General features: G+C 37.2%; 1 protein-coding gene and 1 pseudogene across 1 annotated transcript in view; both read left to right on the top strand.

Moving 5' to 3' along the window:
* Nucleotides 1-13,042, top strand: part of GPALPP1 (GPALPP motifs containing 1) — a 35,345-nt gene extending 22,303 nt beyond the window's left edge. Inside the window, exons 7-9 of the mRNA XM_032402983.1 lie at nucleotides 3,657-3,755; nucleotides 11,276-11,494; nucleotides 12,274-13,042. Of these exons, the coding sequence (XP_032258874.1) occupies nucleotides 3,657-3,755; nucleotides 11,276-11,494 (318 nt within the window). The 3' untranslated portion in view covers nucleotides 12,274-13,042. The remainder of the gene's footprint in view (nucleotides 1-3,656; nucleotides 3,756-11,275; nucleotides 11,495-12,273) is intronic.
* LOC116631631 lies at nucleotides 4,348-4,849 on the top strand (annotated as a pseudogene).
* Nucleotides 13,043-14,959: the final 1,917 nt, after the last annotated feature.

Below are 14,959 nucleotides of genomic sequence, written 5' to 3' on the forward strand. Positions count from 1 at the left end.
GAGCAAATGGAAATTAGACAACACAGTGATTTTAGGCCCTGTGTTTGAGTTCTTTAGATCCTTTTCAGTACGGAAAGTGTTTTGCTCAGTTTTATAGTGAACTCATAAAGGGATTATTAATACTCCTTAAATTTTATGCTATACTATATTAAGCATATAGTACCACAGACTTTATTTGTGGCATAAACTATATAGTATCAGTATCAGAGAGCTATTCATTTTTTAGGTAGTCCCAGTAGTTTATTTTTTATTTTGTTTCCCTTGCCTCAGGAGACATATCTAGAAGACGTTGCTAAGGCCAATGTCAAAGAAGTTACTGCTTGTGTTCTCCTCTAGGATTTTTATGGTTTCAGGCCTCACATTTAGGTCTTGAATCCATTTTGATTTTATTTTTGTGTGTGGTGTGAGAAAGTGGTCCAGTTTCATTCTTTTGCATGTTGTTGTCCAGTTTTCCCAACCCCATTTGTTGAAGAAACGTTCTTTTTCCCATGGATATTCTTTTCCTGCTTTGTTGAAGATTAATTGACCATATACTTGTGGGTTCACTTCTGGGCTTTCTATTCTGTTCCGTTGATCTATGTATCTATTTTTGTGCCAGTACCGTACTATTTTGATAACTACAGCTTTTAATAGAACTTGAAGTCCAGAATTGTGATGTCTCCAGCTTTTTCTGTTTTGAGGTTGCTTTGGCTATTTGGGGTCTTTTGTGGTTCCATACAAATTTTAGGATTACTGGTTCTAGCTCTGTGAACAATGCTGTTGGTATTTTGATAAGGGGTGCATTAAATGTGTAGATTGCTTTGGGTAGTATGAACATTTCAACAATATTTGTTATTCCAGTCCATGAGCCTGGAATGTCTTTCTGTTTCTTTGTGTCATCTTGAATTTCATTCATCAATGTTTTATAGTTTCCAGAGTACTTTAGTTAGGTTTATTACTAGGTATCTTACTGGTTTTGGTACAGTTGTAAATGGGATTGATTCCTTAATTTCTCTTTCTTTTGCTTCATTATTGGTGTATAAAAATGCAACAGATTCCTGTACATTGATTTTTGTTCTATGTGACTTTACTGAATTCATTTATCAGTTCAGCAGTGTTTTGGTGGAGTCTTAGCTGTGGTTTTTTTCATATACGGCCTTTATTATGTTGAGGTTATGTTCCCTTTAAATCTCCTTTTTTAGGATTTTTATCATGAATGGATGTTGTACTTTGTCAAATGCTTTTTCTGCATCTATTGAAATGATCATATGGTTCTTATCCTTTCTTTTATTAATGTCTTGTCTCACATTGATTGATTTGCAAATATTGAACCACCCTTGCAACCCAGGAATAAATCCCACTTGATCATAGTGAATGATTTTTTTAACGTATTGTTTGATTTGGTTTGCTAGTATTTTATTGAGAATTTCTACATCTGTGTTCACCAGGGATATTGGCCTGTAGTTCTCACCTTTTTTTATTTTTTAACTTATTTTAAGTAGGCTTCATGCCCAGTGCAGAGCCCAGTGCAGGGCTTTGAACTCACGACCCTGAGATCAAGACCTGAGCTGAGATCAAGTGTTGGATGTTTAACTGACTGAGTCACCCAGGCACCCCTGTAGTTCTCTTTTTTAGTGGTGTCTTTATCTGGTTTTAGTATTAGGGTAATGCTGGCCTCATAGAATGAATTTGAAAGTTTTTTTTTCTATTTTTTTGAGAATAGGTCTTAGCTCTTCTTTAAATGTTTGGTAGAATTCTCTGTGAAGCCATCTACCTGGCCCTGAACTTTTGTTTGTTGGGAGTTTCTGATTACTGATCGAATTTCTTTGCTGGTTATCAGTCTGTTCATCTTTTCTATTTCTTTCTGCTTCAGTTTTAGTATTTTATATGTTTCTAGGAATTTATCCATTTCTTCTAGATTGTCTAATTTGTTGGCATATAGTTTTTCATAATATTCTCTTATGATTGTTTATATTTCTGGGGTGTTGGTTGTTATTTCTCCTCTCATGATTTTATTTATTTGGGTCCTTCCTGTTTTCTTTTGATAAGTGTGGCTAGAGGTTTATTAATTTTATTAAATTTTTTTTTTCTTAAGAACTAGCTCCTGGTTTCATTGATCTGTTCTACTATTTTTTAGTTTCTGTCATTTATTTCTGCTCTAATCTTTACTATTCCTGCTAGCTTTAGGCTTCATTTTTTGTTCTTTTCTAGCTCCTTTAGGTGTAAGATTAGGTTGTTTATTTGAGATTTTTCTTGCTTCTTGAGGTAGACCTGTATTGCTAGACACTTCCCTATGAGGACTGCTTTTGCTTCGTTCCAAAGGTTTTGGACCATTGTGTTTTCACTTTCGTTTATTTCCATGTATTTTTTTTCTTCTACTCATCTTTCTTTTTTAATATTTGACTGCCCAGCATAATCTCCCATGCTACTAAGTTCTCACATTCACTTAGCCAACATGGCCTAAAAGAAGTAAGATTGCTCTTTAGAAAAAAAATGGAAGTGTTCAATATAAATTGACTGACATCTATCATGTCCTCACCTCCCAGTCTTGACTAGATTAACTCTTAATATTAAATGGTCAGGTTTTTATCTCTATCTTACCATAACATTATTTTTTCCTTAAGATTTGTAAATGAAAGCATCTGTTTTCTAGGAAAATTTTTATGAGAAAATAAGAGCTGAGCTATTCCTGCGTTTTTAACAGTACTTTATTAAAGACAGTATTGTTTTGTATAATTTTTTTTAAGTAGGCTCCACGCCCAATATGGGGCTTGAACTCACAACCCTGAGATTGAGAGTCACATCCTCTACTGACTGAGCGAGCCAGGCACCCCTGTTTTGTACATTATTAAGATAAAAATTGTACATGACCTCCTTGGTTTTCTTAAGCAGATAACAACAGTATAAAAATATGCTTTGAGATTTGTTGGAAATTTACCTCAGTACTTCATCTTGTGTATGCACTATTGTTAATTTTTTTTTTTTTAAGTTCAAATTCCAGTTGTTCATTGCCAGTATATTTTGTATATTAACCTTGTGTCCTGCAGCTTTGTTATAGGTGTACTTGCTTATTAGTTCCAGGAGTATTTTTGTAGAGTTTTCTATATAAACAATCATGTCATCTGTGAATAAAGATAGTTTTATTATTTCTTTTCCAAACTTTTTAAACCTTTTCTCTTTATTTTTTCCCTTAAAAGTGATTTTACTAGTTTTAAAAACAGATAATGTAGGATTTCTTTTTTTTTTTTATTTAAGATTTTATTTTTAAGTAATCTCTGTACCCACCGTGGGGCTCAAACTTAAAACCCCAAAATCAAGAGTCACATGCTCTACTGACTGAACCAGCTAGCCACCCCTGTAAGATTTCTTTTAAAGCCTAATTTTCTCTCCTACACATTTCATCATTGTTTGTCATACTCCTTTGTGAGTTTGATAAATAAGTGATTTCTTCCAGTTAGTTGATTGTATAGGTTTTTTTCTTGTTTTCAAGAAAATCATGAAGTAGAACACGAACTGATCCCTTATCAACTATATGTATATATATTCTTAGTGGGAAAAGATTCAACAGTCTTAGTTTAGTCTCTTATTACTCAGTATGAGTAAAAATAATAATATTTCTTTTTTAGTTTTTCTTAACTATATGGTTCAGTAATGTGTTACCTATGTTCATTCTTCAGGGAACACAAGAAGCAAAGAAGTCATTCAATAAGAAGGATGAAGAACATATACTGTCAGGAAGGGAAAAGAGATTGGCTGAGCAGTTATCCTCATACAATGTAAGTAAGAATAAAATATATAAGCTTTTCTTTTTTTTTAACAGAGTGGTCATAAGTTTTGTTGTTGTTTTTTAAAGATTGATTTATTAGAGAGAGAATGCATGATGGGGGGAGGGGCAGAGAGAGAGGGAGAGAGAGAATCCCAAGCAGACCCCGCACTGAGCGCGGAGCCCAACTTGGGCCTTGATCCCACAACCCTGAGATCACAACCTAAGCCAAAACCAAGAGTTAGATGCTTAACCGACTGTGCCACCCAGGCGCCCCTAAGCTTTTTTTTTTTCCCTACAGTATTCTTCCCATATTTTTTCTCTTTCTTTTATATGTCTTCCTTTTTACCTCAGTCTTTTTCTGTACATCTGCCCTGAGAAATATTCCACTCTGTTGTGTTATATATATTTATATAAAATCCTTTTTATAGGATTTTTTAATGTATTCATGTAATCTTTTCAGTTTGTATTTTATTTACTTCAGTCATATATTAGAAATTTAATTTGTAGAGATTAGTAACAGATGATCAGAAAGCAAGAGCCCTGGTCTTGCAGCCATGTGCCCCCCGCCCCCCCCCCCGCCAAGCTGCCTGCACCGCCCAGCCATGGCCAGTCCCACCGCGTTCTCTGAGGTCGTGGTGGACGGGGAGCCCTCAGGCCACATCACCTTCAAGCTGTTTGCAGATCAAGTTCCAAAGAGACTGCAGAGAACTTTCGTGCTCTGAGTGCTGGGGAGAAAGGATTTGGTGATAAAGGTGCCCGCTTTCGCAGGATCATTCCGGCACTTACATGCCAGGCTGGGGACTTCACACGCCGTACTGGCACTGGCGGCCGGTCCATCCATGAGGAGAAATTGGCGATGAGAATTTCATCCTGAAGAACACGGGTCCTGGCATCTTGTCCATGGCAGAGGCTGGACCCCACACAAACACTTCCTAGGTTTTCATCAGCACTGCCAACACTGAGTAGTTGGATGGCAGGCCGGTGGTCTCGGGCAAGGTGAGAGAGGGCAGGAATTCTGTGCAAGCTGTGGAGCAGTTTGGGGCCAGGAACGGCAAGACCAGCAAGATCACTAAGATCACTATTGCTGACTGTAGACAAATCTAATAAATTTGACTTGTATTTTACCTTAACTACCAGACCATTCCTTCTGTAGCTCAGGAGAGCCCCCTTTCACTCGATCTGCTCGAAATATCCAGTAATCTTTGTGCTCTCGCTGCAGTGCTATGGGTTCCATGTTTTCCTTGCTCCCCTCCCAAGTCCAGCTGGATTGCAGAGTTAAGTTTATGATTATGGCATAAAAACTAAACAACAACAACAAAAGAAAGCAAGAGCCCTACTAACTCCTAGAGATCCTCAGTTCATATTTTAAATTAATGAGCAGATTTGGAATGTTCGATGTGAGGATTTAAATATGGGACAAAAATGATTTTTAAGATACAGTTCAATCTAAATTTATAAACAGTATTCATTTGACATTTTGTTATTTCATTATATGCTCTTGCATTAAATAAACAAAAACTGGTGAGTGGTCCAGCTAAACGTAAATCACTAAACCCTTTGGCCCCTGCAGTGTTCAGGTGTTTAAGGAAAATTACCTCTGTCCCCAATGTATTAGTTAATGAAAAGTTCCATAAGCATTAAAAATATAATTAGCATGATTAATTGGACATATGTAGACCAGTACACAAACAGTGAAGCATACATGAAACATTTTTTGAAACTGACCAAAACTCAAACCACAGTGGAACATTTATGAAAACTGACCAGCTTAAGAGTCAAATCTCAACACAACTGAAAGAATTACTGTCATTAAAACCATGTTCTCTGACCACAAGGAATTTAAGTTAAAATTCAGAATAATTTAAAAGCCTTGTACAACTGGAAATTAGAAAAATTCAGAATTTAAATTTTCCATGAAAGACAACATGATAATGGAAGTTAGAAAATACATAGATGTGAATAACACAAAAATACCAAATATCAAAAATATGTGCAATGCACTATCAGGTGGTACTTAGAGGCAAAATTATAGCCCTAGTGAGTTCTGTTAGAAAAGAAGAGCTAAAAATCAATAAGCTGGGCCTTTTTCCAAATAGGCATTTCCTATAGTAAACATATATCTACCCCATGACCCTACAGTTTCATCCTTGGGCATCTATCTACTTACAGCAAATGAAAACCTGTCCACACAAAGACTTGAATATGCTTTATTTTTAATGTTCTCAAAAAGACTTCTACAAGAAACTCTACCTCGGGATGCCTGGGTGGCTCAGTCAGTTGAGCATCTGCCTTCAGCTCAGGTCATGGTCCCGGGGTCCTGGGATCGAGTCCCGCATCAGGCTCCCTGCTCCGCGGGAAGCCTGCTTCTCCCTCTCCCTCTGCCTGCCACTCCCCCTGCTTGTGCTCTCTCTCTCTGTGTCTCTGACAAATAAATAAATAAAATCTTAAAAAAAAAAAACAAAAGAAAAAGAAACTCTACCTCTGAAACTAATAATACACTATAGGTTAATTAACTGAATTTAAATTAACAAAAAAGATTTGCACATTGAAAAAAAGACTTCTACAAGAATGTTCATAGAAGCTTTATTCATATTAGCAACATTCTGTGGACAGCTCAGATGTTCATCAGTAAGAGAAAGAAAAACTGAATACAGTGAAGTACTACTCAACAATAAAAAGGAACAAATTACAAATAAATGGAACAACTTGGATGAGTCTCGAAGTCATTACACCGAGTACAAGGAAGTATGTACAAGGAAATACATACTGCACCATTCCATTTATGTGATGCTCTACATTAAGCAGAATGAGTCTGTGGTTGAAAAAAATCAGAATACTGGCTGTTGGAGGGGGGTATGGGCATTGACCAGGAAGGGGCAAAGTGTTCTCAGTGATAGAAATGTTCCAGATTTTGATAAGATTTTGTATTATAAAACTCAGTGAATGTAACAGTTAAGATTTGTGCATTTCATTATATGTAAATTTACCTTAAAGGAAAAAATTGTGAATAAATATTGAATTTTAGCTAATGAAATGAAGGCTAAAGTACTTAGGGATATGTGTAATGATGTCTGCAGTTTACTTTTAAATGCATCAAAGGGCGCCTGGGTGGCGCAGTCAGTTAAGCATCCAACTCTTGATTTCAGCTCAGGTCTGATCTCAGGGTCCTGAGATCGAGCCCCAAGTTGGGTTCTGTGCTGGGCATAGAGCCTGTTTAAGATTCTCTCTTTGCCCTTCCCCCAGCTCCCCTCGCACACTCTGTCTCGCTCTCTCTAAAATAAAATAAAATAAATTTTAAAAATATGCCAAAAAGATTAGAGTTATAATCTTATGCTGAAATTTTATTCACAAGATTTACTTTTCAAAATAGTAATTGTCTTAAAAACTACCGTCTAACTCTTGGTTTGGATTAATCAAACACTCTTTAAAGTATTAAGACATTAAGACATGAACACAAAAAAAAACCAAAGAACTAGACTCTTAGCATGAATTTTCAAAAGCAGCTAAAAAATTATCTCATTCTAAATAAATTGCACTGGCTTTTATAAATTGTTATAAAACACACATTTTGTTAAATGCTTAAATTTGGTAAATCAGAAATTGGCCATTTAGCAAATTGCTCTGTACATGAATTGTCCTCAGGGTGATTTTTAGTGAACTGTTTCTGGTTGTTTTCGTTATTTTTTTTATAGCTCCAGCATTGGTTTGGTCATGGGTGTCACAATGTGCAAATTATGCTGAAACAGTATCCCTGAAGCTGCAGAAAGAACAGTTCATTTATCATAACAAATTTGAGCACTTGAATTGTTGGAATTGATTGTAGTAGTCCAGTGGTTTAATGTATTCCTCTTTTTATTGATGTTTAGTTTACTAATATAGGGGATCAGTAAATTGAAACCTGCTATCTTTATTTCTCCATTTTTGTTTGCTTTTGTTACCTTTTGTACAGTACTTTTGTTTGTTTGTTTTTAAGAGAGGGATGGGGGAGCAGAGGGAGAGGAAGAGCAAGTTGACTGGGGGCTTGATCTCACAACCCTGAAATCATGACCTGAGCTGAAATCAAGAGTCGGACACTTAACTGACTACACCACCCAGGCGCCCCCATCCTTGTGTGCAGTTTTGATCATCAGTATCAATTCTGTTCCTCTAGGTGAAGTAGGGCCTCTACGGCTTCATTCTTTCTCACATCTCCATGCATCTCCTCCAAACCTTGTTCTCTGTTTTGTCTAGCACCTTCTTAGATCTTCACGCCTTTCCCCTTCCAATTCTTGATAGCCTGTCTACCTTCACCCTTATTACCCCATTAATGAGGTATTTTCTCATTCATGAGAAAGGGAGGGAAAATGTGGAGAAATGATGCTAAAAGATTAAGGTTTTCTAGTATGGCTTTCTTACATTTATACATTCGTATATAATTCTGTTACATTATAGTTCCTCCATCATACAATTGACCCTGCTCTTCATGTCCTTTGTGTTGCTTTCCCTCTCCTCTCTGTTAATACCCAGTCACCAGAAAGAGTGATCCTACATAGCAGCTTCCATATCTGGTGGGTCACCAGTCTGAGAACCTGGGTGATTTTTAAAAGCACGGGTTTCTGAGACTCACAGTTGGCAGTTTAGATTGATGAAATCTACAATGGGGCTCAGGAATCTGTATTTCTTTTCAGTCAGTCAGGAGTGGAGACCAGCAGTCTTCAGGTGTTTTTGCTTGGTAACCGCTAAAAGAAACCTTTATCCTTCACATCTAAAAATTTTTATTGTAAGTTTCAATAGTTACCAAGAATGTATTTTATAGGGCATTACTCTGTTAAATGTTTCAAATGGAATCCAAGTGCCATAGCAATTCAATATCAATTATTATCCGTTAAAAATATACGGGAACAAGCACTTTCGTAACATTTGGAAATTTTATTTCATCCCTTTTTCTCCTTGAATTCATAATTTTATTTCTCTTCTGCCACAGAATTTTATCATAATGAAAGTCTCTTACGCTTGAAAATCTTTTATGATTATATTGACAAGTGTCTCTCCCTCTCCTTCTGCCCCTCCCCACCTCACGCTCGCTCGCTCTGTAAAATAAATAAATAAATCTTTTTAAAAAAAAAAGAATTGGAGGGGCGCCTCGGTGGCTCAGTCGTTGGGCATCTGCCTTCGGCTCAGGTCATGATCCCAGGGTCCTGGGATTGAGCCCCACATCGGGCTCCCTGCTCAGCGGGAAGCCTGCTTCTCCCTCTCCCACTCCCCCTGCTTGTGTTCCCTCTCTCGCTGTGTCTCTCTCTGTCAAATAAATAAATAAAATCTTTAAAAAAAAAGAAGAATTGGAAAGCACTTGACTTGCAAATCAATTTGTTTCTAAAAGATTTTACCAAGATTTATGAAATGAATGAGAGGGATTAGGAAAATGGAAGTAGTAGTGGTAATTCAAATACATACCTAACTAATATAGTATCTTTTTTTTTTAAGATTTTTTAAATTTTTTTTTTTTTTTGCCAGAGAGAGAGCTTGGGGGAGAGAGAGAGAGCAAGAGTAAAAAGCAGGGGGAGTGGCAGGCAGAGGGAGAAGCAGGCTTCCCACGGAGCAGGGAGCCCGATGCGGGGCTCGATCCCAGGGCCCTGGGATAATGACCTGAGCTGAAGGCAGACCCTCAACCGACTGAGCCACCCAGGCATCCCAACATAATATCTTTTGTACATTCTGCTAAAACCCATAGCTCCAGATTGAGCTTATTCAGTTGATTGAGAATAACTACCACATAGCCTAATTGACAAAGTCGGTTCTGGTTGTCAAATCAGCCAAAGTAAGACTGACTTTCTGTCAGAAAATCTCGCTTCGTTTTTCCATTCAGATAGATGTGTTGATGATTATTCCAGTGACACTTCTGAATTCTAAAGTAGAGAGGTAGGCATGATGGTTTGTCTCTTGGATGAAATAGGATGGTACATTTTCAGCATTTCTTACCAGTGCCGCCTTATGTTGCTTTCACTAAGCTCTCTTAACTTCTTTGCTCTCAAACACATTCATTAACAGGGTAGGGCCTGGAAGTGATGTGGTTGCTAAGCAAAAATGACCCTTTCTTCCACTGCCCTTCTATTCAGTCTGAGCACAGAACATTCGAAGAAAAACCAAACACCAATTTCTGAGGGATACCACACACTTAGGAGAAATATGTTTAAGATACAGAACAGGGTGCCTGGGTGGCTCAGTCACTTAAGCATCTGACTTGATTTCCACTGAGGTCACGATCTCTGGGTTGTGAGATCAAGCCCCACTTCAGGCTCCCCAGTAAGTGGGGAGTCTACCTGAGATTCTCTCCCTCTGCTCAGGCTCGCTCTCTCTCCCTTTCTCTCTCTCTCAAATAAATAAATAAATCTCTTTTTAAAAAAAGATCCTCTGCCCCCCCCTCCACTCCTACTCTCTAAATAAATGTCTTTAAAAAAAAAAAGACATAGAAGAACACAAAGCCTCCCTGGGTTTACAGTACCTCAGTTAGAGGAAGTTTCCTCTTGCCAGTATTTCACATTTTTGTTTGAAACCATGGAGACTTGGTCTCCTAGGCAGTATTCTTACAGTAAGGATCTGAGAGGCCTCTCCTTTGTGAAGTGGTAAAGGGCTATAATAAAAGGGGAGAGAGAGATCAAGATAACAAGACGCCTTATGGAGCAAATCAATTTTAAGTGAGGGTACATGAAGTTGAGCATTGTGGGTGGATAACCTTAAAATTATCCACGCCTCCATACCACATGGACCACACTCTCTGTAGCCCGCAGGCCCACGTCTGCCCACCTCTGAAGGCTCCCTGCTCCTTTAACTCAGGGCCATTCTTTCTTGTACTGGAATCAATACTGGAAGGTCTAGAATGCCTCTCTAGTTGATGGAACCAATGGCCTTTGCTCAGACCTCGTCCTACTAGGTATATTTGAAACCGTGAGCACCTGTCCCAACTAAGAAGGAAGAAAATGAGGGATGTAGGAGAAAACAGAAAACTGAAAGGAACAAAAATCTCTTAGCTTATGGAATATGCCAGTATATCCTGAGCGGGCCTTGAATTTTGTCACTCCTGTGCCATTATTTTTTGGGTTTGCCCTTGTTTCTGCTTCAGCCTAGCCATGCCCTTTCCTTCCTGTCCACCTGTCAGGCTTCGCAGACCAGCACATCCATGACACTTTACCCAGGCTCCTCGGTGACAATGTAATTGCTCTTCCTTCTCACCCATGTTCTTGGCTTGGACTCTAATTATGACACACCACACATGGTTATTTCAAAGTTTATTTCCTCTCTGTCTTGCTTTTTTTTTATTACTATTATATAATAATGGTAGTTAGTAGAGGTCTTCATTTTGGTTGAATTGAATTTCCCTCTGATACAGATCTTCATAGATCCTGTCTTGGATTTGGCAAAACCTGACAGGGTTTGTAAAAAGCCCTCCTTAATGTTCATCATTACTGCTTAATCATTTTGCTTCATGAGCATATTCTGTCCATAATCTATACAAACAAAGATTTTCATTTCTACTCTCTTGCTTTCCCCCAGGAATCAAAAAGATCAGAATCTCTTATGGACATTCATCATAAAAAATTAAAGAATAAGGCTGCTGAAGAGAAAAATAAGCCCCAAGAAAGAATACCATTTGACCGTGATAAAGATCTCAAGGTTAATCGGTTTGACGAAGCTCAGAAAAAAGCTCTGATAAAGAAATCTAGAGAACTAAACACCAGATTTTCCCATGGCAAAGGCAGTATGTTTTTATAAGTAAGTATTTCAGTGAGGTATACTTTCAAACTGATAAATTTAAACTTTTCTGAGTGCTCTGTTATCCATAAATAATTGTGTGTAAAAATCTATTTCCTTTTATAATAAAGTAGATTATAAACCTGAAAATCTTTTTTGATAAGTCAACCATGATTTTTTTTGAATATTCAGCCCTGGTGGGATAAAAAATATAGTTTTACCAGAAAAGTAGCTTTTGTCTTCAGGCACTGCTATTAACCAGGCATTGCCATTAAAGACACTAAAAGTAAAGTTGAGTTTATAAGAAATGGCAAAGGAAAGAGTGGTTTGAAGCTTGGGTAAATATGCATGCTTTTGTAAAGAACAGAGAAAGGAGATGTGTTTATAATCCGTGTGTTAAACAAGATCACAGCTAGAAAACGTTCATTGTTTTGAAAGCCTCTCTATAAATTAAGGTTCAAAATCATTATATCCTTCATCCACAGCTCAATCTAACAAGGGTTCGTAAAGGTGAGTAAGGAATTACCTAAGAGCTAAGGTTGCTTCTTAAAATCTTTATCATTTTTAACTGTATGAAACCTACATCAATATTAAAATGTGGCTTTAAAGGAAAATACAGAGGCACCTGGTTGGCTCGGTCGGTGGAGCATGCGACTTTTGATCTCGGGATTGTGAGTTCAAGCCCCACGTTGGGTGTAGAGATTACTTAAAAATAAAATCTAAAAAAATTAAAAATTGAAAGGAAAATACAGTTAAAGTTAGAAATATTTTCCAACTTACTGAACTTTCTTATTCTTCAGGGGGATTTCCCTGTGCAATGAAGAAAAGTTGAAGAATACTCTTTTTATCTGTCTATCTATCTTTATCCCTTTGTTTTGAGTTCCTTAAGATTAGAGGTGACCTTAGTCTTAAAAACCATACAAACTTACCTTGTGCCGTACGTCCTGTAAGTCCTGTGAAAACCTCAAGTCAGTATTTCTTATGTGGAATAGAATTTTATGTGTCTTTGGCTTCTGAGGAAGTGTGGGCTTTTCTTCAAATAATTATTTGGAGGACCCATCTATTCCTTAATTTCTGTGGTGTCTCACAAGTATCCTATAAGATCTGGTCAGGACTATCCACTGAATCTCCACCAGAGCTTAGACCTCCTCATTAAATGTTACTCACCTGCCCTGGAGTAAGTGTGTCGGGTCCTTGTAGTCAATCCATGAATTTGAAATTGTTTGGGTTTTCCCTCTAAACTGCAGCCTGTGAATACACATTTACAAATAGAGGGCTCAGAGGTTTCATCTGTTTTGTTCACATTTTGCTTGTTTGGGCAATCAGGGCTTTTTATTTGTTGCTTGGGCTTTTGTTTTTGTTGGTTGGTTGGTTGGTTTTTAAGTCAGAAAGAAGGGCCTCTGCATTATCTCATGTGCTAAGGAAAAACTATTTTGATTTTTCCAACTTTAATAAGTATTTCTAGGGGAGGCAATCTGAGGGACAAAATATGCCATGAAGGGGCGCCTGGGTGGCTCAGTCGTTAAGTGGCTGCCTTCAGCTCAGGTCATGATCCCAGGGTCCTGGGATCAAGCCCCTCATCGGGCTCTCTGCTCAGCAGGAAGCCTGCTTCTCCCTCTCCCACTCCCCCTGCTTGTGTTCCCTCTCTCGCTATGTCTCTCTCTGTCAAATAAATAAATAAAATCTTTTAAAAAAAAATATGCCATTAAGCATTAGCAGTGTGAAGTCTAAGACTTGGTCTCCATGGTCTCAGCCAAAGCTCTCCAAGTCTTTAAACTTTGCTTTGCAATGATCTTATTTTACCCATTTATATTTAACAGATTTTAGCTCATTTATTGGGGACTGATCTTTTATATCAGTCATGAATAGTCTTTTAAAAAAATCAAGTTCATAATCCCTGAATACAAAAATATAAATGGAAACTCTAATCATAACCACCCTAATGAGAGTATGTAAGTTTGTAATGCTTGAGGTAGTCTATTAAGATGTTAAATAGAACATTCTAAACAGTTAAAGCCTAAATTCAAATTCTCTAAGTTATGTTTTCTTACAGAGCCATCCTAACTGTTCACTAGTTCTATGTTGTAGTTTTGATAAAGCATGAGAGGTTTTGTTTTTTGTTTTCTGTGGGGAAAAAAGAACACAAAATGAGAGACTAGGTGGAAAGTGTGAGGTTTTAATAGAAAAACGTTCTGACTCCTAGTTCATTTAGGCTTTATGACAATTGAGTGAACTGTTCAAATTATGGCACAAATTATTCTTTGCTTTTATGATATCAGCATAAACAGTAGCCTACTCAAGGAGCATAGCTATTAAAAAGATGAATTATTCTCCTAAGCAAACTGAAAAAGCTTCTTGTCTAAGCAAAATTGAACAGAACCACCGTTTGCCTAAAATGTCATTTTTAATGAGTAGTATTTTCTGAACACAAAACTTTGTGCAAAGCATCCACTGCTCTCATTTAATTTTGTTATAATTTTTCCCCACTGAAAGGAAAAAATGTTTTCAAAAGTTCCTCACCCTTATATAAATTTCTAACATATATTTTTGAGAAACTTGGAATTTTTTAAAGTAAAAATGTCACCTTTCATTACTTATTTTTGTTTTCTTCACCTTAAGGGAATAGGATATTTCCATATCACATATTTGCTGTTTTTCCCCTCGCCTTGAAGCGTCTTTGTCCTCAGCAAAAGGGAGAAAAACCTCTTCTTTCTGCCTAATGCTTTCCATGAGTTACCACCTTACTGCTCACTTGGATGTAATGCTCTTTCATGCCACCCCAGGACAGTTTTAATGAAATGTAAGGCCAGACCAGAGGTTTTATGCCCCTCAGAGAGCCTATGCCCAATATAACAGCATTGATAATAAAAGAACAGAGTTGCTGTTTACACAGAATGGAAAGGTGCCCATGTCTGGCCCCTCCCCTCTTCCAAAGTGGTAAAAAACCTACTTAAATCAAGTCTCCATCCATCTGGCAGAAAACTGGCATTGTTGACATCTTCTAATAAGAACTTTTTAATTTCCTATACGTCTTGGCTAAGTTTTATAGAACTGTGACCTCCTTTGAAACTTAAAAATGAAGAAGAAAAAAGAGCAACACAAAGTTCAAAAGGTCAAGCAGATACTTCAACTTTCTTTTCTGTTGAAGGTAACGTCTAAGTTCATTGTACCTGAAATTACATGATTTTTGTCCACCTCTATAAATCGTCATCTCAGATAGATTACTTCCACAAAGTAACCACATTACTGATAAATAAATGGTGGCTTTAGCAAGTGAGGGAATTGGGAGTGGGGACAGAAGGTGAGAGATGATGGTTTCACCCAATCATTATCAGGTAAATTAAAGCTTTCTTATATTGGGCAAAATATTGTAAATTAAGCCCTGCTCTTAAAAAAAAAAAAAAAAGCCATGGTCTTTCTAAGAGTTTTTAATCGTATTTGGATATAGCAACCATTTGACAATTAATTTATTTCTTGAACTTTTAA

The sequence above is a fragment of the Phoca vitulina genome, unplaced genomic scaffold, assembly GCF_004348235.1.
Source record: "Phoca vitulina isolate PV1807 unplaced genomic scaffold, GSC_HSeal_1.0 scaffold5, whole genome shotgun sequence".
NCBI classification, from domain to species: domain Eukaryota; kingdom Metazoa; phylum Chordata; class Mammalia; order Carnivora; family Phocidae; genus Phoca; species Phoca vitulina.